This window comes from Lasioglossum baleicum, chromosome 7, assembly GCF_051020765.1.
Source record: "Lasioglossum baleicum chromosome 7, iyLasBale1, whole genome shotgun sequence".
NCBI classification, from domain to species: domain Eukaryota; kingdom Metazoa; phylum Arthropoda; class Insecta; order Hymenoptera; family Halictidae; genus Lasioglossum; species Lasioglossum baleicum.
In genome coordinates, this window is record NC_134935.1 from 16474612 (window position 1) to 16501093 (window position 26482).

Below are 26482 nucleotides of genomic sequence, written 5' to 3' on the forward strand. Positions count from 1 at the left end.
TACAATAATATATTTATAGATTCAATAATATATTTCTATACCCAAGACCATACAAAATTGTTCGTAAAATATATATTTTTTGTGTATTCTCGACTTTATAACATAATGCAACACAGCGAACACAAACTATACTATTAAATTTATATAAACAGTTTCAAACTTGTTTTAATGTCAATACAAAAGTAGGTAATCATCGTCCCAGTCCCAGTCACTGTCACTGTCACTTTCACCAAAATGTTCGTTATAGTCTGAATATTCCTCTTCGCTGATCGGGTCATACTCAGATTCATCTACAGATTCTTCCTCAGAATCGTCTGCAGATGAATCTTCTAAATCTGACAATGCGTTTAACAACGATTGTGCTGTCCTACGACTTCGGTTACCACCGTTATTAGCTGCATTTGTCGGTTTAGGTGTGTGTTTGTACTCTTCTCTGTGTTCAGAGCTTATACGATAACACTTTGTACCATAACGACACTCTTTTCTGTTATCTGGAATATTGTAATCAGGATCCACGGGATGACTGTACTCAGCTTTGTGTTGTGCATTTTTCCTACATGGAAATAACATCTGTAAAACACGTTTCGCGATAAGAAAGCTAAACAAAATTACCTGTAACATTTCTCTCTGTATTTGCATTTCTCTCTATGTGTTTTAGATGTTGTATTAGCAGGCACATTCTGCTCGTTTGCTTGTTCCGAAGTGTGAGCATTATTTTGTTTCGTTGTGTTCGATGCCTGCATTTTATTGCTGTTATTGGAGCTATTATAAAGAAATACAACTTCATTTAGTACTGTTTTATCGGGAGATACTGAATATTAATATTAAAATTGGAATTGAACCTAGATGCATCAGTATTCTCGACATTCTGATCAGTTGATTCTATAACAGCTATACGATTTGAAAGATCCTCTTTGATCGTACAAATTTCTTCATTTTTTCCTGTAATTGTGTTATTATTATCTGTCAATGTGTCGTTTGGTACATTGTTAAATGATCGTGCATTATCTCCTTCTCCTGACTTTGAACAGTGCATTTTATCAGGAATCTCACAATTTACGTCTCCTTCCGCCTAGAGTCATTGACAGAAAACTTATGAAAATGAAACTGTATTATTAGCAAAACATTAACTTTATACTTTTCGTTTCATGGCGTTTTCCTTGTTAATTTCCATGGTGGAAGGTACAGGCACGATTTTAAACCAACACTTATCGGATATCAAGGAACAAATATCTCCTGGTTTAATCGACACAGTAGTACCCAACTTCAGAAGTTTCCATCGCGAAGTTTCACAAGATTTCAAGAAACACGATGCAACCTAATGCTAACAAAATGATACCTATAGAAAACTGTATAATAATTCATTTAATAATACGCACAAGATATCAAGTTTACGTTACCGGTGTTATTGTCATTTCATTGTTAGGCGACAAGTTGATAGTTGCCGCATATTTGTCGATTTGGCTTTTTCCTCGCTGAAATGAATTACGTGTACCACAATGACCGCACAAGGAATCAAATATTGACAAATTCTCTGAACGTGAAAGTTTCGCGGTTAAATTTTAGGCACAATTCTCCTACGATAACAAACACCACGTGACATCGCAGATGGATTCACGCGTGCGCGAAGAAACTTTTAAACGTAACGAAAATTTAAATTCAAAAGCGATCTCCGGTCGTTAACTAAGTTTTTTGAGTGTGGCGTTGATTCGTACTTACTTCAGTGGCAACGCTTCGTCCGATGATATTGTCACCGATTTGTAAGTTTGCTTTCTCCACCAAGTCGTTATCCACGCGAAGTATTTGTAATTTTTTCATATTTTCCGCTCATAAAATGTTTACTAAAATTTGACAACTGTTATCTATATTATAAGGCCGGCGACAAAACATGATTTTGTTCTGGCGATGGAGAAACGAAAATAATCGTAGTCGGCCAAGTGTGCAGCGCGATTCAAAATGGGTGTGTATATACCTACAAATATATGTATATATATATCACACTTTCTACTAAACATATTTGAACCATGGATATAGGTATATATTCCTATATCCATGATTTGAACAGATACGCTTTCAAATGTAATTTGACAATTTTGGGGAGCTGTTTGGTTAAGAAACGTACACAGAGGCGCTAACAATTAAAATTTTTTCATTTATAATTACAAAGAATGTACACCTTTACAAACAAATGAAGTGAAATGCGAAGAGAATTAGATATTCGATGCGATGTCGTAAAGCTCTGTGTGTAAGTGTCTCATAAAAAAGTCGTCGAGTAGGAAATGATCAATGAATTTTCCACTTATATCCGTGTGAATGTAATCAGCCAGATTAATCTGCCAATGTAAAACATAATTATCAAAATATCTTCTCGAATCGTTGTATGTATCTGTATCAAGCGAATAGCTACAATTATTACTCTTAATCGTCGTTTTTTAATTTTAAATACGTACGCTTCCGATACGAAGAAATCTTGTTCGCTTTACAGAATGAAACACAAAGCATTTATCCGCGGCAAGATCAAAGTATAATATATATATGTACATATATATATACATACATGCATTATACCGTGAACTGGAATAATGAAATAATTAATAGCATCACCGTTCGGTTCTATGAACTTCGATCAGTGCCAGACGTAAAACAAGACGCACCATTTATTGTATATATTATACATTATGGATCCGTTCTGCACACAATGTAGGAACATCATAAATCTCGAATTCGATCATAATTAAACACAGTTTGGTATTTAACAGGCCATTTTCAGTTTCAGTTCCTCTTGAATCATTCGCCTTATTGTTAGCACACGACAACGCGACTCACGACGTTTAATATAATTCTCACTTTCATGGCTTACAATTAGGTAATTAATTAGTATATCAGCATACACACGTATCACAGCATACCTCCGGGAACTTGCCATATTGTATAAAACGATTAATATTATTACATGCTCGTCATTCTTTAAAAACCAGACCGCTCTGTGTATAAAGTAACACGTTCGATAAAAAGTTCGTAACTAAAAGATACAGTACTTATGTATGTACAACCCTCCTTCGAATATCTTCAAAATCACGGTACCTTTTCGTTTCAGTGAAATTTCATAAATCATCGATTAATGGAACTCTCGTAACATGGAAACAGAATCTTATTAACATATACAGAAATGTTAAGAATACTTTATTCTTTACTATAATTAGATTGCGGATCTTTATTCAATTTTCCGTACTCGTAAATAATTTCATAGAAAAATAAAAAAATTTCGTTTATCGACCACAAGACGTTTGCTAGAAAAATAAAATAAACACACTACAATTAATTCGTGTTGGTGCGCGCATCTTCTTGCACTTAAACATTCTGTTCGTATAATAGAAGCTTAAAAATCCGCAGTCCAGTTATAATGAATCGCATCGTAAAGTAAATTTAACAAATTTTGTTATTGAAAACGAAGATATTATTGCTGTGACTAGTAGTTTCCCACAATGGAAATATTAATTCAGTTGATTGCATTCTTTTCTTTTCTAACAATGTTGAAACATTCTTGACGGATATTATTGTCTAGAAAACTCTGCTTAACTCATTCTTAATTGCGTAAGTCATATAGCTAGCTTGATTACCGTTTTACATCTTAAACTCAATTCATTTGTATTTTCCAGCTAAACGTTTCTGAAAAATGCCCATAAAAAAGGGTGCAAAATTTGCTATCGGTTTTAAGTCATTTCCAGAAAATTACAACAATACAAAATTGTTCTTACGTGTTGCATTACATATATATATTTATATAAATTAATAAATAGTATCGCCGTATGGAATATTCCGTTTGAAATACTGTCTATTATTAGAATATTCGATAACCATTTGTTTATACATTCATACCTCATAATACGTAGAGCTTTGTATCTGAAAACCACGTGTTTGCGTAAGTGTAAATCGTAACACAGATATATATGTATATGTATATTTATCCAAGTATATAATATTCATTGCAAAAGTCATTCATTGCTTTTAGTTTGATGAATCGAATTAAAAAGTACAATGTTTATTTCGCACGAGCGCAGTGATTTTGTAATAAATAGGATTACAGAATAACTTGCACTGTCCATTGATAATTTTCATCGATCGTTCGTTCGTTATTAAAATATGTAATAACATTTCGTAGCTCTCAGATACAAAGTGGCATTTTATGCAAAGTCCTCAACTGATCGTACACCTTCGATGTACTCATTATAGATTTCCAATAAAGCGAACAAGTTTCTTAGAAAACCATTCAAACAACTATGTAATAAAATAAATTAAAGAATCCGCCGTCGGAATCAACTAACGATTTTACTAAGGCAATTTAGTTTAAACGAAGAGACTACGTTTCCGGATTACAATTAACAGAAAATAATGTATACAGTAGGAATATTGAATATACGTTTCTACTAAATACCTCAAACACTTATAACTAACAACATAAAAAAATAATACTAACAAAACTTCAAGGGTGAAATATTTAAACTTTGAACCTAGCCCTCTTTTTTCTTGTATACTACTACTCGAGAAAAGAAATATATAGCCGATAGTAACGAGTATATGCAAATCAGAATACTGCTAAAAATATTTCATATTTACACATTCTTCTGACTGATTACAATGGTTGCATTTCTCGTTAATCTATATTGCAAAAGCATATGTCATTTGAAATCAAGTCTTTAAACGAATGCAATTCAATCTTAATCATATAAAAGTTCTTAATCATACACATAAGCATTTAGTATTAATATCGTTTGGTTCCGATTCTTTTAATTAACAGGACCTTATTGGAATGATATAGTGTACAGCATACAAGATCAAATGTATCTATGTATACATATATACATGTATACACAATTTACTTATTACTTTCGCTGAATTTTCTTACAAAATAAGTGTAACACTATCAAACTGAAATGCTTTCCACATGTAAACGAAAAAAAAAGAGGATGGAGAGCAAGAACAAATTATATGCACCAGGATAATCAACTTACGAAATAAAAAAACGGTGTCTTTATAAGCATTAAGCTATCGGATGCCTTTACGATAATTCTTTGATTATCCATCTTTAAACAGTACTGGAATAACTTTCACTTGGCCATACATAATATAAGTGACGATAATGGGTATATGGAAACTGCATTTTTGAGGACTGCAGTACACGCAACGACGGGACGTATTCATCTTCTTGCTTTGAATGCACATTGTTGATATCTGGTTCTGGCTATACTATAGTACCTCCACCCTCCACTGGACTGACAACATGAAGAGCGTTCCCAACTTGTCCTACTCCTGGCTGCAATCAAAAGTCATACAGATATTTACTATGGAAAATTGTTTTCGTTTGTCCGCAGAGAAGTTCTGTAATTACACAAGCAGTTTGAGAAAACGATTCTGAATTCTATCGAAGATGTGCGTTGAAGAACAGTGCAACGACGGCATATTAAAAGTATTCTTCACACTCCTAATTAGGGCTGTAACTTTCCTTCGAAGGTCGAAGATTTCGAAGTTTCGAAGATCCGCGATATCCGATGTCACCGAATTTAATAAAACTCATTAAAATTTTGTTTGCAAAGTATTATTCTTTAAGTACATTCGTGATATGATCCCGAAATTTATTAATAGAATGCAATCTTTTAAATTTAATTTAATTACGAAAAATCAACACGGAAACTTCAGTGTCAGTCACCGGTAACTGAAAGTTAATATTGTAAACATTTGTGTAAATGGACCTCGGTCCGTTCATAATAAATAATAATAATAAATAAATAATAATAAAATCGTGACATGGTATGGAACTCATAAGTTACAACTTCATACGTTTCGAAGACTTTGAAATTTCGAGCACTTGGAAGACTTCGAAGCTTCAGAACTTCGAAACTTTGGGAAAGTTACAGCCCTACTCCTAATCAGTGGTCTAAGATGCCTCGGCAAAGGCACGATCACTACGAAATCGAGCAAATGTAAATGTACTATACTACTCGGTCCAATGATGCAGTAAACAAGTCAGTCAAGAAAACAATATAAATTGTACGTACCATGCGATATCTCGGGGAAGATTCATCCACGATTCTCTTGCATCAGCCAAAGCATGGTATGGAACATTAATCTTTCCAATCAAAGTAAAAAAATATAATGCCCCACTGGCTTAAGAAACAAGCACAAGCATCTTCTGATATAAAATTATAAAACTGTCACTATAAAAGAAGCAATGCACACTATATATGTATATATGTATATGAAAATTATCACAAAAAATTCGAACTTGTTAAATCGCTATAACAGATAAGGAGCATTGGGATGTTCCGACAATAGAATCGCTTTATGCAAAGCACCAGGAAATTCGATCTAACTTTGTGAATTTAAAAAAACTGATGACTTAGAAATATAATTGTATAAACATGCCAAACATTGCAACCAATATAAAACTGTGGTATAACACAACTATTAGCAGTTATATACATGTGTGTCTGTAATAGACATATACAAAAAGTCCCAACTAACTCGAGCAGCTCAAATACATTGCTTATTACTGATAATAAAGAACAATATTAAAAGAAAAAAATGATTAGGTTTAGGGGGACAAATGTTATGATAATTCTGGTTCCCAAAGTTCTTATCTATTTTTTTCACGACGTTATAGGCTGTTGTATTTGCCTGGGATAATCTTGAAATTTCAAGAAATGTGACCTTGACAGAATTTTCTTAAAAATTTTACTGTTATCATTAGTAACCAAGATATTTGAGGTGCTCCATTTAGTTGGGACACCTATATGTGTATATGTGTATTAACAGTTTCGCCTGGGGCTTCTGCATTGCATTCTATATAAATTCAAGCAGGAAGCAAGCAGCAACGTTTCATTCAATTGTTTCGCTTTATTGTACAACAAGGCAATTCATTGTTTCAACAAAGGATTAAATGTCACATTATTATAATCTGGGACAATAGTTTGACTAAGTAATTCATTGACTTTCTATCCATTCGCTAAGCTAAGCTAATAACACTTTACAGGAAAGAAAGAAGGGTTTAAGGGGCCTGCCCTGTTACAAAATCTTATGGGGCGCAAACAATGTTACTTTCAATGATGCAAACCAAACATAAATATCTCCTATTTATAATTATACTAATGTACTCCTTCGATATTCGTAATGAATATATTTTGACCAGATGATCTTTAGGCACAGATATAAATGGAGGCTCGTACTATGAATGAATGTGCATCTCCATTTCTTATTGTATTATATGTATATATATATATACTATTTACTACTCGTGTATATATGTGTGCTATTTAATCGGAGTGAAAATCGTTTGAAAATTTTCGCGAAAAAAAACTTCAATTCCCTAGTCAAATTCACGATTGCATGCAAGATTAAAAATTCTACTTCTTAACAACACCCAACCAAAATTTGCGCATTCATAGTACTATCCGTCCGTACATTTCTGTAATTGATATGTAATACGAACTACAAGATAATGCTAGAAGGTTCTCAATATTTTCCAATGGCACCATTCATAATATACACTGCTTTGGATAAAATGTAAACTAGGATTTAATTTGTAAATATGAGAAATATAGGTAATTCTCAAATAAAAATCTATCAAAATCAGCACATATTGTATATATATGCTTAAATTGCATATGCATACATATATATATATACATATGCATATATATAACACACACAATGCCGCGAGGACAATATTTCTTAGAATACTCAAGTGTCAAAAAGAGCGTCCACCGCCAAATATAATTTATTAATGATAACAACAGAAAAATTGTCCAAAGCATCATCGTATCTTCAATTCATTTCGTTTGATAGCAATAATGATTGTATCTTCTTGTTCTACTTATATACAAATTGGAATTTGTCACTAAAGAGACCCTACTTCACAAAGTTGCGACAACAGTTGAAGATGGGTTACATCATAGATCGTTAGGTCGCAAGGAAGTAATATTGGTGTAAGGATTGCTATGATGGTGTGGCCTGTGCAGAGTGCTGCTGATGGTGAGAGGACCTACCATTTGACCAGGTCTTGCCCATGTGTAGACGTATCCATCTTGACACGCGGTTACGAAGCAATCTTCCCTAAACACTAACTCAGTCAATCTTTCATGTGCCAGCTTCTTGCACACCAGCGGCTCTAATACCGGGCACTGATCGAACCTAGGGCACAGGGCAGTTCCTATCAACCTCATTGAGTCGTCCATCACAGAACTAACCTTTTTATTCGCACCTACTAAACTTCCACTGACACTGTTCATATTACTACTCGCGTTCAAATTAGCAGCAGCCTTGTCGCCACCACTGTTTTGCATTATTGTGCTATTAGACGCACCACTACCTCTCATTGTGAGGCTAAAGTTCCTTTTATGATTATCACCACCTTTACGTTCACCGAAACCGAGACCAGCTAACCTTTGCGTCAACGAATTGACAGTTGATACTGCTGTATTTGTACTTGTGCTATTGTTACTACTTTCATTATTACCACTCGCGTTCTCTTTGTAATTAACGTTGTTCAAGTTATTGTGTTTAGAATTGTTTAAATGATGATTCGCCGTCGAGCCATTCCCACTGTTTACTGCTCCTGGAGTAGGAAGAATACCAGAACCAGCTACGGAGGGCCGCTGCTTTGTGCACATCGGCTTCTGTCTTAACTCGGCTTCGGTAATATCCCATAAACACAGCTGAGTATCCTGTGAAACGCTGCCGAGCCTGTAGCACGTGCCGCCCGAAACTCTCAACTCTGATCCACAAGAGTTTCTGTTCGAATGAACTCCTTGGGAAGTTGTCGACAGACGATTCGATTTCTCGCAGAAGTGATTGTGATTGTTGTGTGGCAACGTTTCATCGTCCGATCCGCTGAAGTCGGGATCGTGATCGCCATAGGACGTGGTGTACGGATCGAAGGCTACTACGCTTACCCAACTATGGTGTCCCTGACCTCTCGCTACCACTCTCTTCTCGTGGAAACTCCAAATCGTTACAAGATCGTCTTCACCTCCCATCACGACGTATCTTCCATCTGGTGACCAACATACACACAGAAACCCGCCGAAAAAACTTCTAGCCGAGCCCACTAACTCCATGGTGTTATACTGGAACACTCGTAGAAACCCGTCCTGCGAAACTACCGCTAAATTCGAACCGCACGGGCTGAAGGCGAATTCGTTTATACAACATCCTTCTGCACCTATCACCCATCTGTACAACGGATTCCTCGTCGACTTAGTTTTGCAGGTGTAAATAGCATACCCGTCTCCCGATTTGAACGACTGGTAGTGGGGTGCTGTTGTACCACACAAAAGTTCTTCATTATATAAATACAGCTGCCCAGAACTATGCGATACTAAGAAGAGGTTGTTGGAGCCAGGAACCCATTTTATGCATGTTACTTTGCTTTTGTCAATCAACCTCTGAAACAGTTAAGAATTTATATCACAAATGCAATAAAATCCTCAGTGTAGTATATTGGAAATCAACAGAGTCATTCAACAGATACATTCATGACAAAATCGGTTACATGATATTTAGAAAGTTATTAAAATTATTACAGAAGAAAAAAACCTCCTATTTGATTTCTGTCTGTAGCAATTGATACAGGAAGTTTCTGTTCAGCATAAGATTCTTTGGTCTAATATTATTAGTGGTAATTATCAGTGAACTATTATTATCATGTTTCAACACAGATAACACATTGATTTCAACAGAGATTGGCTAAGTGCTAACAGTGTTTACATACGATACTAGAAAATACATCAGTGTAGTAACACCGGCATATCATCCTGGCTTTTATCAGGGTTTATGATACTTTAAATAGTCCCATAACATTAGGATTGTACCAATATTACTTTACAATCTCCTTGTGCATTAAAAATTTCATCCAAATCAAGGATCTACTTTGAGTTATTGATATTTACACAAAATATAGATTACTTACATCTTCATTGTACAATTTGCTTAACTCCTTTTTTATCGGATCGATCAACTGAATTTGTCCTGTTGAAAAACCAACTAATAACGGCGCACTATCTGCAGTCGCTGTTGTCTGATTAAAATTGTGGCAAGTTGGATTAGTTCCTTTATACAACTTCTTGTCCAATGGCTTGTTTAAATCCACAGCCTGAAACATTTTGATTTGACAAATATTTAAATTTGTGAGATTTAAACATTATAAAGCATAAATGGCAATAACCGATTATAAGATTATTTCTCCCAAAATAACTGGCTGAAAGAGAAAAGTAAAAAAAAAAGAATAAAGCGATAAAGACTACATGTAATGATTGTGCATATCTTTTAGACAAATTTATACTTTCCTTATCATAATTGTATCAATCATTAGTAGACAAAGATATTTAATCCATTTTTAACCCATAAGAAAAAGTTATAATTAATGTTATCAAAATTAGTATACTTTGTATTGTCCAAAACATAGGCTGTTCTCCAATCAAAATTAGAAGGAGAAATAAACACACGGTTGTTGCAAGTTTCTTATACCATTTTGAAAAATTCTTTTGGAGTTTGAAGTCGACACAGATATGAGAATATACTATCAATTTATACTAACTCGTTTAAAATACTTAGACTCCCAAAATTTCATTTTCAAGAGTTTAAAATAGCTTTCAAGCGAAAAAGAAAATTTTCCAATTTTTTCAAATTTTACGGTATCCTAACCCCTCGTCGCGTTTCGTAGAAGCTAAAACGTTATGTTCGAGCGTTTAGACACTTGTATAGAGACGAAGCAAGGCGAATGAAATTTGACATTTGTTGATGTATAAAGTAAAAGGATTCTGTGTTAGGTGTGGTATTAGTCCGCAAAGATGGAGTCTCGATACGCGTTTTCCAGGTTATGTTTGAACGAATCCATGCTCGATTAAACACAAATACATTAGCGTAGGGTATTAAACGGCGAGAAAGCTGGTCCTACCTTTTTGACACCGCGGTACACGTAAACGTAAAGTTCCTTGCCGAAGTTGAAACACATTCGGTCACCGAGACCTTGCGTACCCGTGGGGTCCGTTGGGTCCGGTAAAGTTACGAACGACACCCGAACGGATGCGCTTCCCTGACTGTTCGTGTAGCCAACCCTGTTTGGCCTCGAATACTCCGATAGAGTCATTAGCTTGTATGTTCCTTCCCGCGTGACAAATTGTGTTTTCAAGTCCTCCTTCCCTCCTCCGTCCAGCTGCACAGCCATCTTACCACCAGCGGTACGACGGAGGAGCTCATCAGATACGAAAAAATCGTTCGTCCGCTTCTGCACTCCTGCACGTCCGTCAATACCCGTTCGCCCGGGTGCTCCGCGAACTTGTCAAACACCGTACCAGTACTCTACCGTTTCTCAGATACCTCCAAATAGTCCAGCTTACCGGTCCGATGCGAGAACACGGGTAAGGGCGCCTCGAGTTCTATATCGAAACTGCCCGTGCATTCGCGACCCGCAGCTCACGCTCCCAACCTCGTACAGCGCAACCTTCTCTCCACCGGACTCGTCGCGATTCACAATTTCTCTATTTCAGAATCCTGCATATCAAAATAGAAATACATATTATAGAATAGAATAGAATACTCCAGTCCAGCTTTGCGGTGACTTTCAGATACATTTGTCTAATATTTTACATAAACGAACAGTAAAATTTTTAAAAATACGCTCTCACAGGAATATTATATTTTCTGAAGGAACTTGAATCGTTCGTTTTTTCTTCCTACATCGAAGATTTGCACAAAAGTTTACCCGTAATTTAATACGTTCAATTTGAAGCGTTTGCCACGCTGATTTTTGTGCACAATACTTTTGTAAAATACCGAAATCGAAAACGATATTTTTAAATTCTTTCGATGTCTTTGTAGTCTAGTATTTCATAAATTATTTGTATTTGAAAGGCGTGAAACTTTTCTCGGATAACTGAAGTTGAATGATGTTCTCGGATAACTGTCGGAGAATTGAAGAATGACACGGCCCTGTCGGCAGCGTGTTATTAATGCGCGCGCAGCGTCGCCTGTTCGACTGAACTCGTTGGCTCCGAAGGCCTGTCAGGAACCGGATATTTTGTAAACAACCGAGGCAAAGGGTTAATTAATTTTGCCTACTTTTTTCTACTTCCTGCGTTTCTCTTCCGTTCGGGTTATCAAGAACACTTGTCAGTGCAGCTGTCACTGACTACTTTAAGCTCTGAACCGATCGTCTACCAACTAACCGGTAATGCCGAAGTTATTTTTTTTCATAGTATGATAAGCGAATACATACCTGGCCCCCAGTACACGTTTGAATGATATTTGAAAATCTTTCGAGTGTCTCCCGTTTTATCTTGCGTTTTGCAGATTTTTTCGAATTCCGATCTATCGAATCGAAATTAAATAAATGCCGTTACTTTAAAAAGCTCTGTTCGCTGCGATAAATTTATCCATCGAAATCAACGGTCACGTGACTTCTATGATATGGGTGTTCGCTTTACAGATTTCTTCCGGTTTTCCAAATGGCAATTAATCACTTCCCGTGAGTGCAACTGCGTCTCGAAATACTTGACAACATACCGATCGACGAGGCTCTGTTTCGTTGAAAGCAGAATTGCAGTGATCGGTAAGTGTACTAATAAATTTGTTATTTAAGTGGCAATTAAATGAGTGACAAACTATTAAAATTTTCTTCATCGTAAAATAAATCTAAAACGATTAAATTAAAAATTGTAATTGCATGATGAGTGTTTAACTTTGTGATTGAAATAATTGTTATAACATATATATATATACGTTGTAGAAATATGATTAGGCTATTTTAAGTTGCGTTTTACTTATATTATGCTTATCCGTGAATTAGAAAAGTTCGAATGAGTTATATTCAGTTATATTGCGGTGGACATTTTAAATTTGGCGCCCATAACCTATATTTTGTAAGCAAAGGTGTACGTATAAGTAAATATACGTATACACGTGTATTCTGTGTACAGTAAGATACCTGTGTTTATCCAAAAGTTGTGTACTTACCTTATCAAACGTGAATGAAGGTTCAGTGCATCTGTTTGCTAAATACATTTTTTGTAACTTTATAATTTATTTAGTTTGACATTATCTACGGATCAAACATTTTTTCCAAATGTACCTACAATGTTTGATTTCCTCATACTCGTGAGACACTGATGTGCACTGATCTGTGTGTGTGTGATAACAAAAACACGTGTTTACAAGTCTCGTGTATTTTTTCAAATCTCTATAAATACGTGTCGATAATGAATGTAAAAAGTTTCTTGTAATTATGGCACGTGGAAAAAGACCGGTTCGAGGTGGAAAACGGAAATTCAACCGGCACGACGTTCAACCAAAACCCAAGAAAGGCAAGTTTAACCTAAAAGAAGCTTCGTATGTTAAAGAACGCGATGTTAAAAACAGGGAAATTGAGAAGCGTAGGCAAATTTTGGAAGAGGAGAAATTAAAACAAGAAGAATTGGTAACCGATAGCTCTGACGAGGAAGATACGAATCCTTTGCAAGCTTTACTGTCCACGTTTTCAAACGTTAAAACGTTTCAAAAAACTGCTATAGATTCTAGTTCAGACAGTGACACGTCCGATAACGAAGACGATACTGTAGAACATAAGGACAGCAATGAAAATTTGGCAGTAAATTCCGATGACGAGACAAGATTATCCAGTCAGAGTGAAAATGAGGAGATTCAAGTCAGAGAAAAGGACGAAGAAGATCCTGAAACTGCTAAGGAAGACGCTGGGTATCTGAAAGACCCATTTGCCATTCATCTTCGAGATGATCTGAGTGATAAATTTTACGAGGCAGTTTCCAGTATTCCTCAGATTGTAGACACACACAAAATATCATGGCCTATCCTTCGAAATCTTACCTGTGAAATTCCTAAAGCTCCAAAGGATGAAAACGATACGAAACTTAAGCCCAAAGTTTCTATTCTAGAAGATAAACAGTACGCACAAAGCGGTAGCATACCTTCTTTGATTGAAACGGTAGATTGGGACAAATTATATATAAAAACACAAATTCAGGGTAATATTACTAGAGCTAATTACTCTAATATAAAGGATAATGTCAATAAAGATCCATCGCCTTTGACTCCTTTGCAAAAAGAATTATTTTCAGTAATAAACAATTATCAGGATTTATATTATCCTGAGAGGACCTTTTCCAATGCGGATCAAATAAGATTTCTATATTGCATGCACGCAATTAATCATGCACTAAAAACTAGAACAAAAGTGTTGCATCACAATGCAAAAATAGCAAAAGCTAAATGTACAAAAATGGCAGAGATCCCTGACGAGTACAGAGATCAGGGATTAGTTAGGCCAAAAATTTTGATAATAGTTCCCTTTAGACATTCTTGTTTAAAAATCGTAGAGTTGCTGATAGCCATTTTGATTGGAGAAGACAAAGGCGGTTCTGTGATGAATAAAAAAAGATTCATGGACGATTTTAGCGGCAATGAACTTGCGATGCCGAAGAAAAATCCAAAGCCGGAAGACTACGAGTTAACGTTTCAGGGGAACACAGACGACACGTTCAAAATTGGAATCTCTATCACGAAAAAGACTCTAAAATTGTATTCTGAATTTTACTCTTCCGACATTATAATTTCGTCTCTCTTAGGTTTGAGAATGTTAGTGGGAGCAGAAGGTGAAGAAGAGAGGGACTATGATTTTCTAGCATCAATAGAATTACTAATTATGGACCAAGCAGAATTGTTTGTAATGCAAAATTGGGACCATATGGTTCACGTTTTGAACCATCTACATTTGCAACCAAAAGAGTCGCACAAAACAGACTTCTCTAGAGTTAGAAGTTGGTGCGTAAATGGATGGACTAAATATTACAGACAAACGTTGATATTCTCAGGTATTCATATACCTGAAATTTATGGAGTTTTCAACAAGAGGTGCCACAATTATGCTGGAAAAATCAAAGTAACGAATCCTGTTGCTCTTGGATCTATTTGTCAAGTGGTTGTACAGGTTCCACAAGTGTTTCACAGGTTTGAAACTACGAGTCATTTTCAAGCTTTGGAGCAGAGAATGGAATTCTTCACAACGAAAATACTTCCTCAGTACAAAGACAGAATCATGAACCACACGTTGATCTTTTTCCCATCTTACTTCGACTACGTGAAGCTGCGGAATTATTTTAAAAAGGAGGAGTACAGTTTTGTACAGATTTGCGAGTACTCGAAGGACTCGAAAATAGCGAGAGCAAGGGATATGTTCTACCACAGCGACGGTCATTTCCTATTGTACTCGGAACGATTCCATTTCTTTCGTAGAATAAGAGTGAAGGGTATTAGGCATATTATATTTTATGCACCGCCCACGTTCCCCGGTTTCTACAGCGAAATGTGCAATTTGATGCAAGAGTTCAATCAGAATCCACGAGCAGGTTCCGATAGCAACATGACAGTGACCGTTTTATACTGTAAATACGATATCATGCAACTTTCTGCGGTCGTAGGCACGGAAAGAGCACAGAAGATGCTCAGATCGGATAAGTCTGTTCACATGCTCGTCACTGGTGAATGAGAGATCACAAGATTACTTGAGAAGAATATATTTTATACAATTATGTAAATATTTCATGCGTAATACATTAAACAGAGCGAATTTGATGGTGCTTCCGAAAGATACCGTTGACTGCTAGAATTTGTACCATTAACAACAATAAAATGTTCGTTCACATGTACAGTTCTGTTCAATTTCTTTATTGTACAGTTAGAAAATTACTTGAAATAAGTACAACTTCGATCGCATCTCCCAGAAACGATTTTCTCCGTACTTATCGCCTTATCGAACATATATCGGTACACAGTATCAAAACTAAAATCCTCGCGCGTGTTCTCGGAAGGTAATCAGAACTCGGATGGATAATCAAATTTCTGGGAGACGTGGCACTGAAAGTGTTAATAGCCTTTAAAAATCAACGATTACATGAGAGGTTTCATTCCTGAACTGGCAAGTTATCTCGAGAGCAACGTAATCTATAAATCTCCTTTTTAAATCGTTATCTACAAGAAAACGATCAAGTTCTTAGATATAACTAGACTGTGATGTATCGATAGACTTCCGGTAGGCGAAGTGTTATTGGATCTAATGTAACAAGTAGACTGCGCATTTTATGCATTCATAACAAATATGAATAGACGAAACACAAAATTTTGAATACGCTAAAAGAATCTAAGAATATTGTTACGCTATCTTCTCGATGGATTGAAATGATTAAAAGAGTTTAGAAGAGAACAATTCATTTTTTATATCCGATTTCTGTGTATCACAATTGTCTTAGAAAACTTCTATTTCGGATAAAGATTCGCAGTCTAGCGGTAAGCTAATAATGTAAAGTGGTTTCTAGAAAATTCGAATTCCGACGGAAATTTCGTCCGAGTTAAAATGGACCCGCAATCCTCGGGTTAATTGTTCGTTCACCGTGTACTGGAAACGATCAGGTTTCTCGTCGACGAACACTCGATCTGGTTCAACGTCAGCTAGATTAACGTATCAATGCTATTAACAAATTGAAATCAATTCGAACGCTACTCAGTTTCTAAGGAATCTCTCGACGATCGATCAATCGTTCCCCGGACTCGTGTTAGTAGTTAGGCTCTCTCTGGTCTCTGTGTTCGGATTTGTCGTGAAATCCCGCGGAGTCGACTCGGTCAAAGCGCTCGAGGACGTCGCCATGGTTGTTAGAATCGTTAACAAATTTTTTGGCGGCGATGCGGTGCTCGAGATGGTCGTGGCAACTTCCGGTTCCTTGGTCCGTTCACTCTGATCGGACACCGACCTCACCGTCACCTTTTCTAGTTGCGTTTCTGAAAGAGAAAAACGGTTTCAGATGTTTGCTACACGGTGATCGATCGTTTTCATATTTCTGGAGCTACACGAATCAGATAAAAGGTTGTCATGGTGCACAGTAGGATTTTACCCCTTCTTAACAGTATCTTTAAACGGTTTCTCTGTGTTGCGTACACGTACTCTGTTTCTCTTAGGAAATTATTAAAGACAAAGAAGTTCTACTCATTGTAACACTATGAGAGATAATTTTGTACTTTCAAATTCAAGTAGAGATATTTTACTTTGCAGAAAGATCTGCAGGCTAGTTATGCACAAGTGAAATCGTACTCTGGATCAAAGTGTGCTGTATATTTTGGCCTGCCTAGAGCTTCGAAAGAATAGTTTTACCGTTGACGTTGGAGGGGGTGGTAAGAGGGTTCAGTAATTTGGTATTGACGCATTCTGGTCTCGGCCTGATCCTGACAGTGGTCACGTTCACGTCTTTGGGGTCCCAGACGAAGGTATAGTACAGCGAGACCAGTATGGCGCCCATGCTAACGAATATTACGTAGGCCACCACCGTCAGCACGCGCACCAATTTCTGCTTGTGCTTCGACTCGTACAGCTTGTCTTTCCTCTCGTCGCCGGCGAACCGGATCTCGTTGCTTGCCTTATGCTCGCGGATACCCGTTTCCGGGTTCAATTTCTCTGAGTTCAGATTTTGAGTGCTCATTTTTCGCGGCAGCTGCATAATCCACCGCGTCCCCTCCGCGCCTCTCTGAACAGAGATTGAAAGAGGGACACCTCCAAGTATGTTACTGACGCGTTAACAAAAATTACGAAGAAATTCACAAACATATTCTATTCTATTCACTAAACATTCTTTCGATCTATCGGATTATCGTTGAAAATCCAGTTCGATGACCTTCGGATACGTTATCAAGGTCAAAGTCACGAGTAACTTTGCTTACGTTACAAAACAGTCTCTTCATTTCTATCGACGATACGAGGGAATGCTTCAGGATCGAATTGTTAGGTTCGAAAGGACACGTGTTACGATGCAGGATACTATAACCTTCGTGCGAGTTTGAACATCAAAAGTGGAAGCAGATATTATTCAATGAAAATGCATGTGTTTATGTATTTAGTCGCGTGGCGATGATGCATATGCATACATACAAGTAACGTTATTCGTGTCATCGACCTTGACAGGACACAACAAGGTCATCGAGACGATCAAGGTATGACTCTTTGTAAATAATTACCAAAATCCGAGCTCGGACCGCGACGGGTCGCCGGAAGTCATCAAGGGAGCTTCGAGGGAAACATGCCTGCATGGAAATTTCTCGAGGCTCGTGTATTTATATCTTTTCCGGATTGTTTATAGTAATCATCAACGATCAGTAAAGACTGCTTCGTGGCTCGTCCACAGAGAATGCTTCTGGAGGATATTTTCGTCGGCACACAGATCACAGAGCTCCAGAGATCGGATGTCGTTTTTTCACCATTTCCGAGTTCGTTTAGGTTGTCGCACCGTTACGAGGCTTTCGATCGAGAGATTGAGATAAAGAGAGGGGATAGAGCGAGAGAGGCTAGCTCACTGGATAGGGCGTTACCGCAGGAAAACTACAAGCTCCGCGAACCCGATGCAGAAGCGTTCCAGTTTCCACGGTTATGGCCGAGCAAACTACCCCAGAACCACGAACCGAGAGCTTTCGAGGCTTTCGAGGACGCGCCGCGACACGGAATTTTCCTTTTTGTGTCCTTACGAACTATTTCACAATTATATCTGTTCGTTTACTCGCGGATCAACCTTTCCCACCAACGGCCGCTGCTGAAAAACACACCCATTCGACGACATCGGCGCGCTTTCACTGCGCAAGCTCGGGAACCTTGACTCCGGCGTGCTTCGTTTCGCAAGCTTCAAGGGCTGCTCTCGACTTTACAGGATTCTTCGTCGCCGCCGCAAATGCCCTTAAACCGATGCTTCCGATAGCCTTATTAACTCACCAAGGCTCGCATCTATCGTGCAAACATTGCGAACGAAGCTCGCGCGCAGAGCTTTCAGCGAAGCTTGCAGAAAAGTGCGGAATTTTCAAATGTTCGATGATCTTCTCGCAAGGCCTCGCGAAATTCATTGCGAACAGGATTGACGAGGACAATCTTTGTTAAAGCTCGTCCGTAGTATGTGCTTTAGCAAAATACGATTACGGCGAAAGCTCGAGCTTGAGATTTGCGAATTTAACGATCATCTCCGTTTCGAGTTGGAAGGCTTCCGTAGAAGTGACAAAGAACCGATTAAAAATGTTGCGCAAGCATTTTACATAAGCTCGAGCTTGCGTACTGCCACGTAGTTGGCGCGAGAACGCGGAGCCTCGCCACAGGAACACCGTCGCTATCCTCCAGTGGATTTCGCAACGATTGCACCAGCCATTTTCCAACGTTTTACTGTACTTCATCAAATCAACGAAGTAACGAATTGTGTAACAAAGATGGACTCAGGATTTCAAAATTCCCGGTATCGATAACTGCGAGGAACGGAGTTTCTTTTTAAATACTATCTACTTATTCTCGAACGAGCGATAAAAATGATTAAGTGTAATTTAAAATGGTAAAAACATTAGAACAATTTCAAAATACTGTTATCTTATTAAGAAAGAAAATAAATGTATTTCTCTCCAGTTTGTTGCAAGTCAGGTAGAAAATTTGTATCCATTTTGGGGAATTAGCGGATAATCATCCAGGAATTAATTATTCTGCACAGCTCTGCACAGCTCTGGCAGAAAGTAAATGCATTTCCTACAGATGGAGCTGCATCCTAAACCAATGTGCACCATAGTCTTGCCGAAAGATCCATGCGATTTCTTTTTGTATTTTTGATTAACCTCTTGTATCCACATACCGATAATAAGGGTTGAACAATTTTCACCGATAGAGTGAATCTATATCTAGAATACAATATGCAGAAGAATTTTCATATTGGACATTTCAGATGGGACAACCCTTAATATTTATCAAAATTTTAATGTGATCGGCAAGTAATTAATTTGATTACACGACGAGTTATTGTCATACACAGAGCTAGGGGTTGCTTGCATTAGATTTTTCTGTAAAAGAGTGGGAGTAGTCGTGCAAGGCTCCGAAACATTTGGCGATGTGGGCGCCATGTTCTGAGGATGTGCATATGTCGGACGTTTATGATGCAGAGGAAAAATAGCCCGGCGGAACGAAAAATTCGTAAACGTTCGGAGGCCTTCGATTCGAGAGTAGCCGAGGCTCGTTGCACGCAAAGGCGGCGGCGCGCCTTTGTCTTAACAGCGTTGAAACGTCATTCTTCGATCATTCGGAGAGCAAACAGAGACTTTCGATCGAGGGGAAAAGAACGAAATCGTTTCTACTCTACCCGATAGTCTGCTTCCTCGCATTGCCCGAATCCTTCGCCGATTCGGATTTTCATCGCGTTAACCCAGAAGCAAATCGTTCAAATTAGATAAGAGTTAAAGAAGCCCGGCCGCCGAAGCGAAGCCGCGATCGTTTTTAGAAATTGCAAAATCGTTGTATCGATGCAACGTCGAGAGGAAGCCATAATGGATCGACCTGACCCTGTTTCAGTTATTACGCGGACAATACGGATGATCGTCGCGCGCCGATCCAACGGCGATCTTATTTCTAAGGTTTTAATCGCTGCTTTTCATCCCGCCCAAACCGGAACATTCCAATCTCCTCGAATTTTAGCTATACGCGCTGAACACGAACAAAAGAAAACTATGGTCACTCAAAGTGGAAATCGTGCATAATAAAAATGTTATTATTATAAAGGAGTACACATAGTCTAAGGATCTAATCCGGTGATTGCACGATTTTCACTGCGAGTGACTGTATTCCACTGTGAACATGAACGGGAAATACTGAATGGTTACGATGGTGAATTTAATGTAGCTTCGTGTGTGCGGTACATTGTATATTATACACGTGCGAAATCGTTCATTTACCTTTGGAATTCATCGCAATGTTAGCGAGCGCTCGGAACGGTGGGTTCGATTCCAGACGATCGGTGAACTTCCAGTTGCGCGAGGCATTTATGGCGAGCCGATTGAGAGACTCTTTTCTATTCGTCGCAAGATCCGATCGATCGATCAACGCGACTATTCCAACGGTGCTCGATAACTCCTCCCGAGACGACTTCGATCGGTAATTCCTAGCATCTTTAGCGGGCCAAATTTCCGTAACATTTGTCTCCTCGACGATCGCAGTCGTCTTTGTCCGTGGACTTACTGGAATGTGCTCTTCCTCCTTGATGAAACCCTGTGGTTCCTCGGCAAGAATGGTCGTAGAGTTCGCAACAAGGAGCGTCTTCTCGATCCTGGTTTCACTTTCGAGTCTCTCTTTGATCGAGTTCAATTCAGCGGAGTCGTGTCGCAACTTCCTCTGTTGCTCCATCAGAAACATCCTCAGTATCAGCAAAGACTCGTTCAAGTTTCCGTGTCGCTTGTTCAGCGGACTCTTGGCGTCGGCATCGTCGCCGACGATGCGCCCAGCGAAATTGCCGGCTTCTAAAGAAGGATCATCGGCCACCATGAAATTCATGTCAGGGTCACCTTCCAGGTGATTCGGCCGTCGCAGCAGCTTCGGGTCCGGCGGGACCCAGAGGAACAAATAGTACGCGCTGAGGACTATAGCCACGAAACTGACGGAGAACATGTAGGCCACTACGGTGACCAGGCGGATCAGCTTCTTGGGTGCTTTGGTCTCGTACAGGTCCGCGTTCGGGTCCTTCTTGTTGGGGTCAGCGGTCGCTGCGGCGGCGGCTTCTGGTTCGCCCATCCTGCCTCGAGTTTATATCGAATTTCCACGTGTTCCTCTTAGTCGGTCCTCACGTCTCGGTCGTTGTAGCATCCATCTTCTCGCGTTGGTATCATCGCGTGTGATCGACGAGCTACATCCCGGTGGAAAATTTCCAGGGAAACTTCACCGAATGTGCACGCTCGTCTTCGAGGAATCAGTTCGGGAGAGTCTAGGACTATTCGATAGTTCGCACCCACGGTTTAATCCATCAGTGGTCGATTTCAAATGATGCACCACGCACGTCGACTGCTCTTCGTGTGCCTCCAAACGAAGACGAAGACGCGTTCCGGCAGCGCAACCACGCACGACTGCAACTTTCCCGATGAACGTTCGTAGTAAAGCGCCCGTTCCTTCAGCACGTGTTAGGCCCGCGCAAGCGTCCTTACCCGGTTCCAGGCTCTGTGTGCGAATTCTTTATTCGCAGTCCGGTTCATCAGCCATCTCACCTCGACCCTTCCGAGAAGCCCGAGCAATTCTGCTCGTCGTCGGAAAGGTCGCTAATTTCCTTCCGATCGCTCGCGCGGAAAGCTCTCGCCGCACTGCCCAGCGGAAACTTTCGAATTCGCGTGATCGCGAGGGTAAAAGGATGCGTCAACGCCGACCGAATTTAATTCTTGCCGGCTGGTCGAAGCGGTGGTCTCGTCCTGAGATTGCTTCGACAACGTCTGAAAACGTTGCGCCAAATTTCGGTGTTGTTGAGAACCTTCGAATTCGGAGAACAAGAGGTCCGAGAACTTTGGAGTGAATCGTAAATTCGTGCGTCTCTTTTATGTATTACTAGACCGCGAATTTCATGCGCGCATGGTTTTTCTTGCGAGAATGTTCTCCGCAGCACGGTTAAGAAGTTATTAAGGAAAAACGCGGCTACGGCGGACGAGTTTTGTAGCCGCGCTCTGATTGGTTCGCGTTTTTCGTTAATACTTACGTAACAAAGCTGCGGAGAACATTTTCGCAAAGGAAAAAGTGACTTTAAATGACCTCAGGAATCACCCTGTTCAAAGGCAACAATTTTGGGACTTATATGTGATCAGTTAAACGAGTAACAATAAGTAAGAGAGTTACGTATGAGGAAACGTACGAATTTGTGAGTCAGCCGACGATATATTAGTATGTACCTGGAATCGCTGTTCTGGATTCGACGACGGCGAACTCGATGACGCAACGCTGGAATTTCGTGGAGTTTCTTCTGGTCGGGGACTCGCCGTGTACGACAGATTAGGGACGCGTTGTTGACTGCTCAATACTCTGAAAAGTTGAGTCAACAGGTCGTTCGAACCTTCGAAACAAGGTATCGGAATCGCCGATTGACTGTTTTGTTGAGCAATCAAGGAATTCAGTGCTGGCAACAGTGTCGGGGCGTAAAGCAGCACCGCTAATCTACAAACGATTAACAGCTATAAAGAAACGAACCGAGGTATTTTACTCCAAATTCATCCTTTTGTAAATCACATACATACAATACAAATTTGTTTTTTCCGGCTACTTTAACGTTATTCCGAAAGAAAAAATGTTATTGTACATATGTAATGATACTTAAGGAAAGGAAGGATACTTCAGGAACAATCAATTTTATTTGATTAAATTAATTTAAGGGAACTTTGTGGCAGAATTTGAAAAAGGTTGAATTTGGTTTGCGAAAGGGTGAACTTAGAACGCGAAATCTGTGATAGAATGAAAGAAATAAAGCGCTTAGGAACGTAGACGAGTGAAATAAAATTTTTGGCTCGAACCGCAACAATCGAACGGTCACTCCGTTCGGATCCAGCACCGGATTCGATAACGCAGGTTGCACCATCGGAGTGCAAGCGGTGTGCACGTTGCTTCTCGGTGTCGGCACTCTTTTCTGCGTTCGAACATTCTTCTGAAGCATTCTCATTAAATGCCTGGCCTGATCGTTCGTTAGACCGGTCCTCTCCTGTTGCAACTTTCGGAGACGATTCTCCTCGCGTCGCGCGAAAGTGTTTTCGAAGCACTTGATCCGCTTGATCGCGCGTTTCTCCGCGAGATTGTCGCTTGAATCTCGTACTATGCTCTCGGGATTCCGACCGGAGTCGTCTTGATGAAGTTTTGACTCCATCGTCGATGGCAATATCGACCCGTTAGCATTAAAGCCGCTCTGCTTATAATCCTCGTGTTTGACATTGGAGTCAATACAGCGCGACGTTTCCGGTTCGCGTTTCTCGTCGGACCTCTGGCAAGCTTCCATCAACGCCTTTTCATCGACGGTGGCACCGACGATCCAGATATACAATAATTAAAAACACGCCGCCGATTAAAACCGTAGGATCACTAAATCTCGAACCAAAGCACCTATACGCTAGTTCGTTCGACTTCATTCTTTGAAATGGAGCCTAGATATATATCATTCTCCTATTTTTGTTCGTTACAATGGTTTACATATCAGCCAACTCGAGATTTAACGATCCTTTAATCTTGATCTTAATTTTGGAACAGATTACATACATTTTTCATCGGAGCTTGTGGTTTCTGCGTATGAGCGGTGATCGAGGATTTCCCGGAACTATCGGCCATGTTGGTCGCGTCGCGTTTGTTTCCAGAGTCCAAGATAATGTTGTTGTTCGCGCGTAGACTCGTGCCCGTGTTTCCATTCGGGAAAAATTGATGAACTCCGGGCCTATGAAGCGTTTGGTCGCGTCTCGAGTCATGGGCCAAGGGTGGAGAGTCTTCTGGGAGAATCACAGCAACGTTGTGCGTCGAGCAGACAGCTGTGGAGTCATTGTTCAATATTTTTGGCCGGCACAAGTGGCTTCCGGGGTCTCTTATGGGATACACGTCGTTCTGCGAATTCTAATAAACAAATTTTAATATTTTAAATTTGTCAATCTAAAAAATTCCACAAAATCAAAGAAGGAAATGATGAAGAGAAAATAATATCCGCGAGCACAGTTTACCTGGAAAGTGTTCCTGCAGTTCCTCCAGTTCGCATGATCCACAGTCGAATCTCTTCCTCTTCTCGCATGATGCCTCCTCCGCGTGGAAACATTAATTTTCTCTCGATTTAGAGCGTCTTGCGAGCCAACGGTGGTCTCTCTTTGACGTCCCGACGAATTCGCACCGTTACACCCGTATTTCTTCGCGAGTGAGCATTCCTTCCAGTTCGTCTGCGACTCGGAAACATTCGATTCTCAAGTGTGCGTACAAAATGGGACATTCGAGAGAGATTAATGTTGGCATACCGTTTGACGTGGGGGAGCGGTGTTGCGTGGCATCAAGGGGAGCAGCATTTTCGTTCTGGTCAATTCTCTTTCCATTGCCGCGTACCTTTCTTCCATCTGTCTTATGTATTCCAACAAAAATTGGTCGGTTGTGCTTCTGTAATTCCACGAGATAAAAAGACACTAAACCTAATCATCGCCGGTTAAACGACCGGTTTCACATATTTTATTTTACAATTATTAAACATTTCTCCGTTGGACATGATGATACATATTTCTCTATTCAAGCACATGTTAGAATCAAATCAATTCAATTGCGTCAACTTTGTCAAAGCATTGATCGAAAAGAAACCTCGGGTCTGTGCTGTTTCTTAGATCCTGTGGTTTTACCATTTCTTAGATCAAGGCTTTACTTTACTGTATTTCAATTAATTCCCAAGATTACTCTACAAGTTTCAAGGGATTTTTATACTAACATTCGAGGCGTTCTAAGATAGGGATCATCGAGAACAATAAAGTTCAGATCAAGCGTGAACCCGTCGTTTCTGGAGAACGGAACTCTTGTCAGCTGTGCGGACGGTGTTCCCTGTTGCGCTCGGGTAGCCAAAAGTTGTCGAAGGCACTCGTTGCGTCTCCATTGTTCGCTTCGATCGTCCACTGACTCCAGAAATATCTGTCTTCCGAACATACTTGTAAATTTAATTGATACACGGGGAATTTCGTTAAGTTTCGGTAATAGTCGAAAGTTGTGTGCGTTCGTTTAGGCTATGTGCTGTCCATCGTTTGTTTTTTTTTTCTTCGTTTCGCCGGCGAAATTCTGCCTGCGAAACTTGAAGATCGCCGCGATCAACTTTCGACCACCTAGCGAGTCTTTTTACTGTTTCATTCGAGAGACTCGTATCATTTTATTCTTATCAATTCCTTTATCTAATCGTTGTTCGAAAAACCATTTTATTTATTTTATTCTAGAGATAAACGACGACCAGTCTCTGCAGAATGAAAATTTGGAAACGGGAAATACATTTAATTCCGGTTTAAATCGTTTTACTGAGTTGAAAATAACACAACAGTATGCGTAATTTCTCAATGTCCGACTCTGTGTATTTGCTCTTCTTCCGATTCAGCTCGCATTCATACATTTGGTATTCCCTAATCGTTAGGGGCTGACTTATTTTACACCATTTTTCTTGTTCTTCCCCTCGCGAACATTGTGTGTTCTTTCACACTCGAGCGGGGGAGCCAACTAGGAGTTGTTAGTGTTCCCGCGCTCCAAGATCTGCTAAATATTTACTAAACGGGCACGTATCTTGTCCGTGTAGCTTCGAGAATAGACCGATATTTTTAGAGGGGAATATCTCGGGCCTGATTATAACAAGAAACGCATATTGTTAGTGTTAATCGACTTTCGTTGTCTGACGAGTCTGCTCGTGCGATACGCGTCGTACACGCGTCCCATTTTCTACGATCGATTTTGTCTAGAAATAGGAACAATAGTTCGATATGTACCCGCGAATCCGAGTCAAGTTCGATATTCGGGTTTTATTTTTCAAATTTCTAATGTGCTACTCAAAAGCTGGCCGTCAATAATATTTTCTAAACCGACTTCGGAAAGAGGAGGTGGCTATTCGATTTCTAACATCAACAAATTATCACATTTTTT

The 26482-nt window shown here is 39.4% G+C and overlaps 5 protein-coding genes across 7 annotated transcripts; 1 reads left to right on the forward strand and 4 right to left on the reverse strand.

Moving 5' to 3' along the window:
• Window positions 1-10: 10 nt before the first annotated feature.
• LOC143210335 (uncharacterized) lies at window positions 11-1858 on the reverse strand. The gene is made up of 6 exons (XM_076427109.1): window positions 1720-1858; window positions 1401-1475; window positions 1139-1318; window positions 843-1072; window positions 613-762; window positions 11-553 (listed from the first exon to the last, which is right to left on the reverse strand). Exons 1-6 carry the CDS (start codon window positions 1816-1818, stop codon window positions 172-174), a joined length of 1116 nt encoding a protein of 371 aa, XP_076283224.1. The 5' UTR covers window positions 1819-1858; the 3' UTR covers window positions 11-171.
• A 336-nt stretch (window positions 1859-2194) lies between these two features.
• On the reverse strand, window positions 2195-12426 carry LOC143210323 (WD repeat-containing protein 20). 3 transcript variants are annotated; one of them, XM_076427083.1, is made up of 5 exons: window positions 10952-11536; window positions 9965-10147; window positions 8043-9440; window positions 6057-6127; window positions 2195-5314 (listed from the first exon to the last, which is right to left on the reverse strand). In XM_076427083.1, exons 1-5 carry the CDS (start codon window positions 11219-11221, stop codon window positions 5305-5307), a joined length of 1932 nt encoding a protein of 643 aa, XP_076283198.1. In that variant the 5' UTR covers window positions 11222-11536; the 3' UTR covers window positions 2195-5304. The 3 variants fall into 3 exon arrangements, with proteins under 3 accessions (XP_076283198.1, XP_076283199.1, XP_076283197.1); XM_076427084.1 differs by lacking the exon at window positions 6057-6127 and having other exon boundaries at window positions 2198-5314; window positions 10952-11532; XM_076427082.1 differs by lacking the exons at window positions 2195-5314; window positions 6057-6127 and adding an exon at window positions 12272-12426 and having other exon boundaries at window positions 6137-9440; window positions 10952-11547.
• A 284-nt stretch (window positions 12427-12710) lies between these two features.
• LOC143210320 (U3 small nucleolar RNA-associated protein 25 homolog) lies at window positions 12711-18643 on the forward strand. The gene has a single exon (XM_076427075.1). It carries the CDS (start codon window positions 13277-13279, stop codon window positions 15551-15553), a length of 2277 nt encoding a protein of 758 aa, XP_076283190.1. The 5' UTR covers window positions 12711-13276; the 3' UTR covers window positions 15554-18643.
• On the reverse strand, window positions 16238-21971 carry LOC143210336 (uncharacterized). The gene is made up of 2 exons (XM_076427110.1): window positions 20794-21971; window positions 16238-16839 (listed from the first exon to the last, which is right to left on the reverse strand). The coding sequence occupies exons 1-2, from the start codon at window positions 21623-21625 to the stop codon at window positions 16595-16597; spliced, it is 1077 nt and encodes a 358-aa protein (XP_076283225.1). The 5' UTR covers window positions 21626-21971; the 3' UTR covers window positions 16238-16594.
• A 166-nt stretch (window positions 21972-22137) lies between these two features.
• LOC143210325 (uncharacterized) lies at window positions 22138-26142 on the reverse strand. The gene is made up of 7 exons (XM_076427086.1): window positions 25299-26142; window positions 24844-24979; window positions 24559-24768; window positions 24110-24454; window positions 23377-23858; window positions 22762-23023; window positions 22138-22311 (listed from the first exon to the last, which is right to left on the reverse strand). Exons 1-7 carry the CDS (start codon window positions 25508-25510, stop codon window positions 22144-22146), a joined length of 1815 nt encoding a protein of 604 aa, XP_076283201.1. The 5' UTR covers window positions 25511-26142; the 3' UTR covers window positions 22138-22143.
• Window positions 26143-26482: the final 340 nt, after the last annotated feature.

What these genes read in the sequence shown, in the direction of transcription:
- LOC143210335 (XM_076427109.1), bottom strand. Translation starts at nt 1,818, where the DNA reads ATGAAAAAATTACAAATACTTCGCGTGGATAACGACTTGGTGGAGAAA. An exon ending in AAAACGCCATGAAACGAAAA is followed by an intron (nt 1,073 to 1,138) that starts GTATAAAGTTAA and finishes CAATGACTCTAG; the next exon opens with GCGGAAGGAGACGTAAATTG. An exon ending in TACAGAGAGAAATGTTACAG is followed by an intron (nt 554 to 612) that starts GTAATTTTGTTT and finishes ATTTCCATGTAG; the next exon opens with GAAAAATGCACAACACAAAG.
- LOC143210336 (XM_076427110.1), bottom strand. Translation starts at nt 21,625, where the DNA reads ATGGGCGAACCAGAAGCCGCCGCCGCAGCGACCGCTGACCCCAACAAG. An exon ending in CATTGCGATGAATTCCAAAG is followed by an intron (nt 16,840 to 20,793) that starts GTAAATGAACGA and finishes TTTCTCTTTCAG; the next exon opens with AAACGCAACTAGAAAAGGTG.
- LOC143210320 (XM_076427075.1), top strand. Translation starts at nt 13,277, where the DNA reads ATGGCACGTGGAAAAAGACCGGTTCGAGGTGGAAAACGGAAATTCAAC.
- LOC143210325 (XM_076427086.1), bottom strand. Translation starts at nt 25,510, where the DNA reads ATGTTCGGAAGACAGATATTTCTGGAGTCAGTGGACGATCGAAGCGAA. An exon ending in CCGCTCCCCCACGTCAAACG is followed by an intron (nt 24,769 to 24,843) that starts GTATGCCAACAT and finishes TCCGAGTCGCAG; the next exon opens with ACGAACTGGAAGGAATGCTC. An exon ending in ACTGCAGGAACACTTTCCAG is followed by an intron (nt 24,455 to 24,558) that starts GTAAACTGTGCT and finishes TTTGTTTATTAG; the next exon opens with AATTCGCAGAACGACGTGTA.
- LOC143210323 (XM_076427082.1), bottom strand. Translation starts at nt 11,221, where the DNA reads ATGGCTGTGCAGCTGGACGGAGGAGGGAAGGAGGACTTGAAAACACAA. An exon ending in TGTACCGCGGTGTCAAAAAG is followed by an intron (nt 10,148 to 10,951) that starts GTAGGACCAGCT and finishes AAAATGTTTCAG; the next exon opens with GCTGTGGATTTAAACAAGCC. An exon ending in GCAAATTGTACAATGAAGAT is followed by an intron (nt 9,441 to 9,964) that starts GTAAGTAATCTA and finishes TAACTGTTTCAG; the next exon opens with AGGTTGATTGACAAAAGCAA.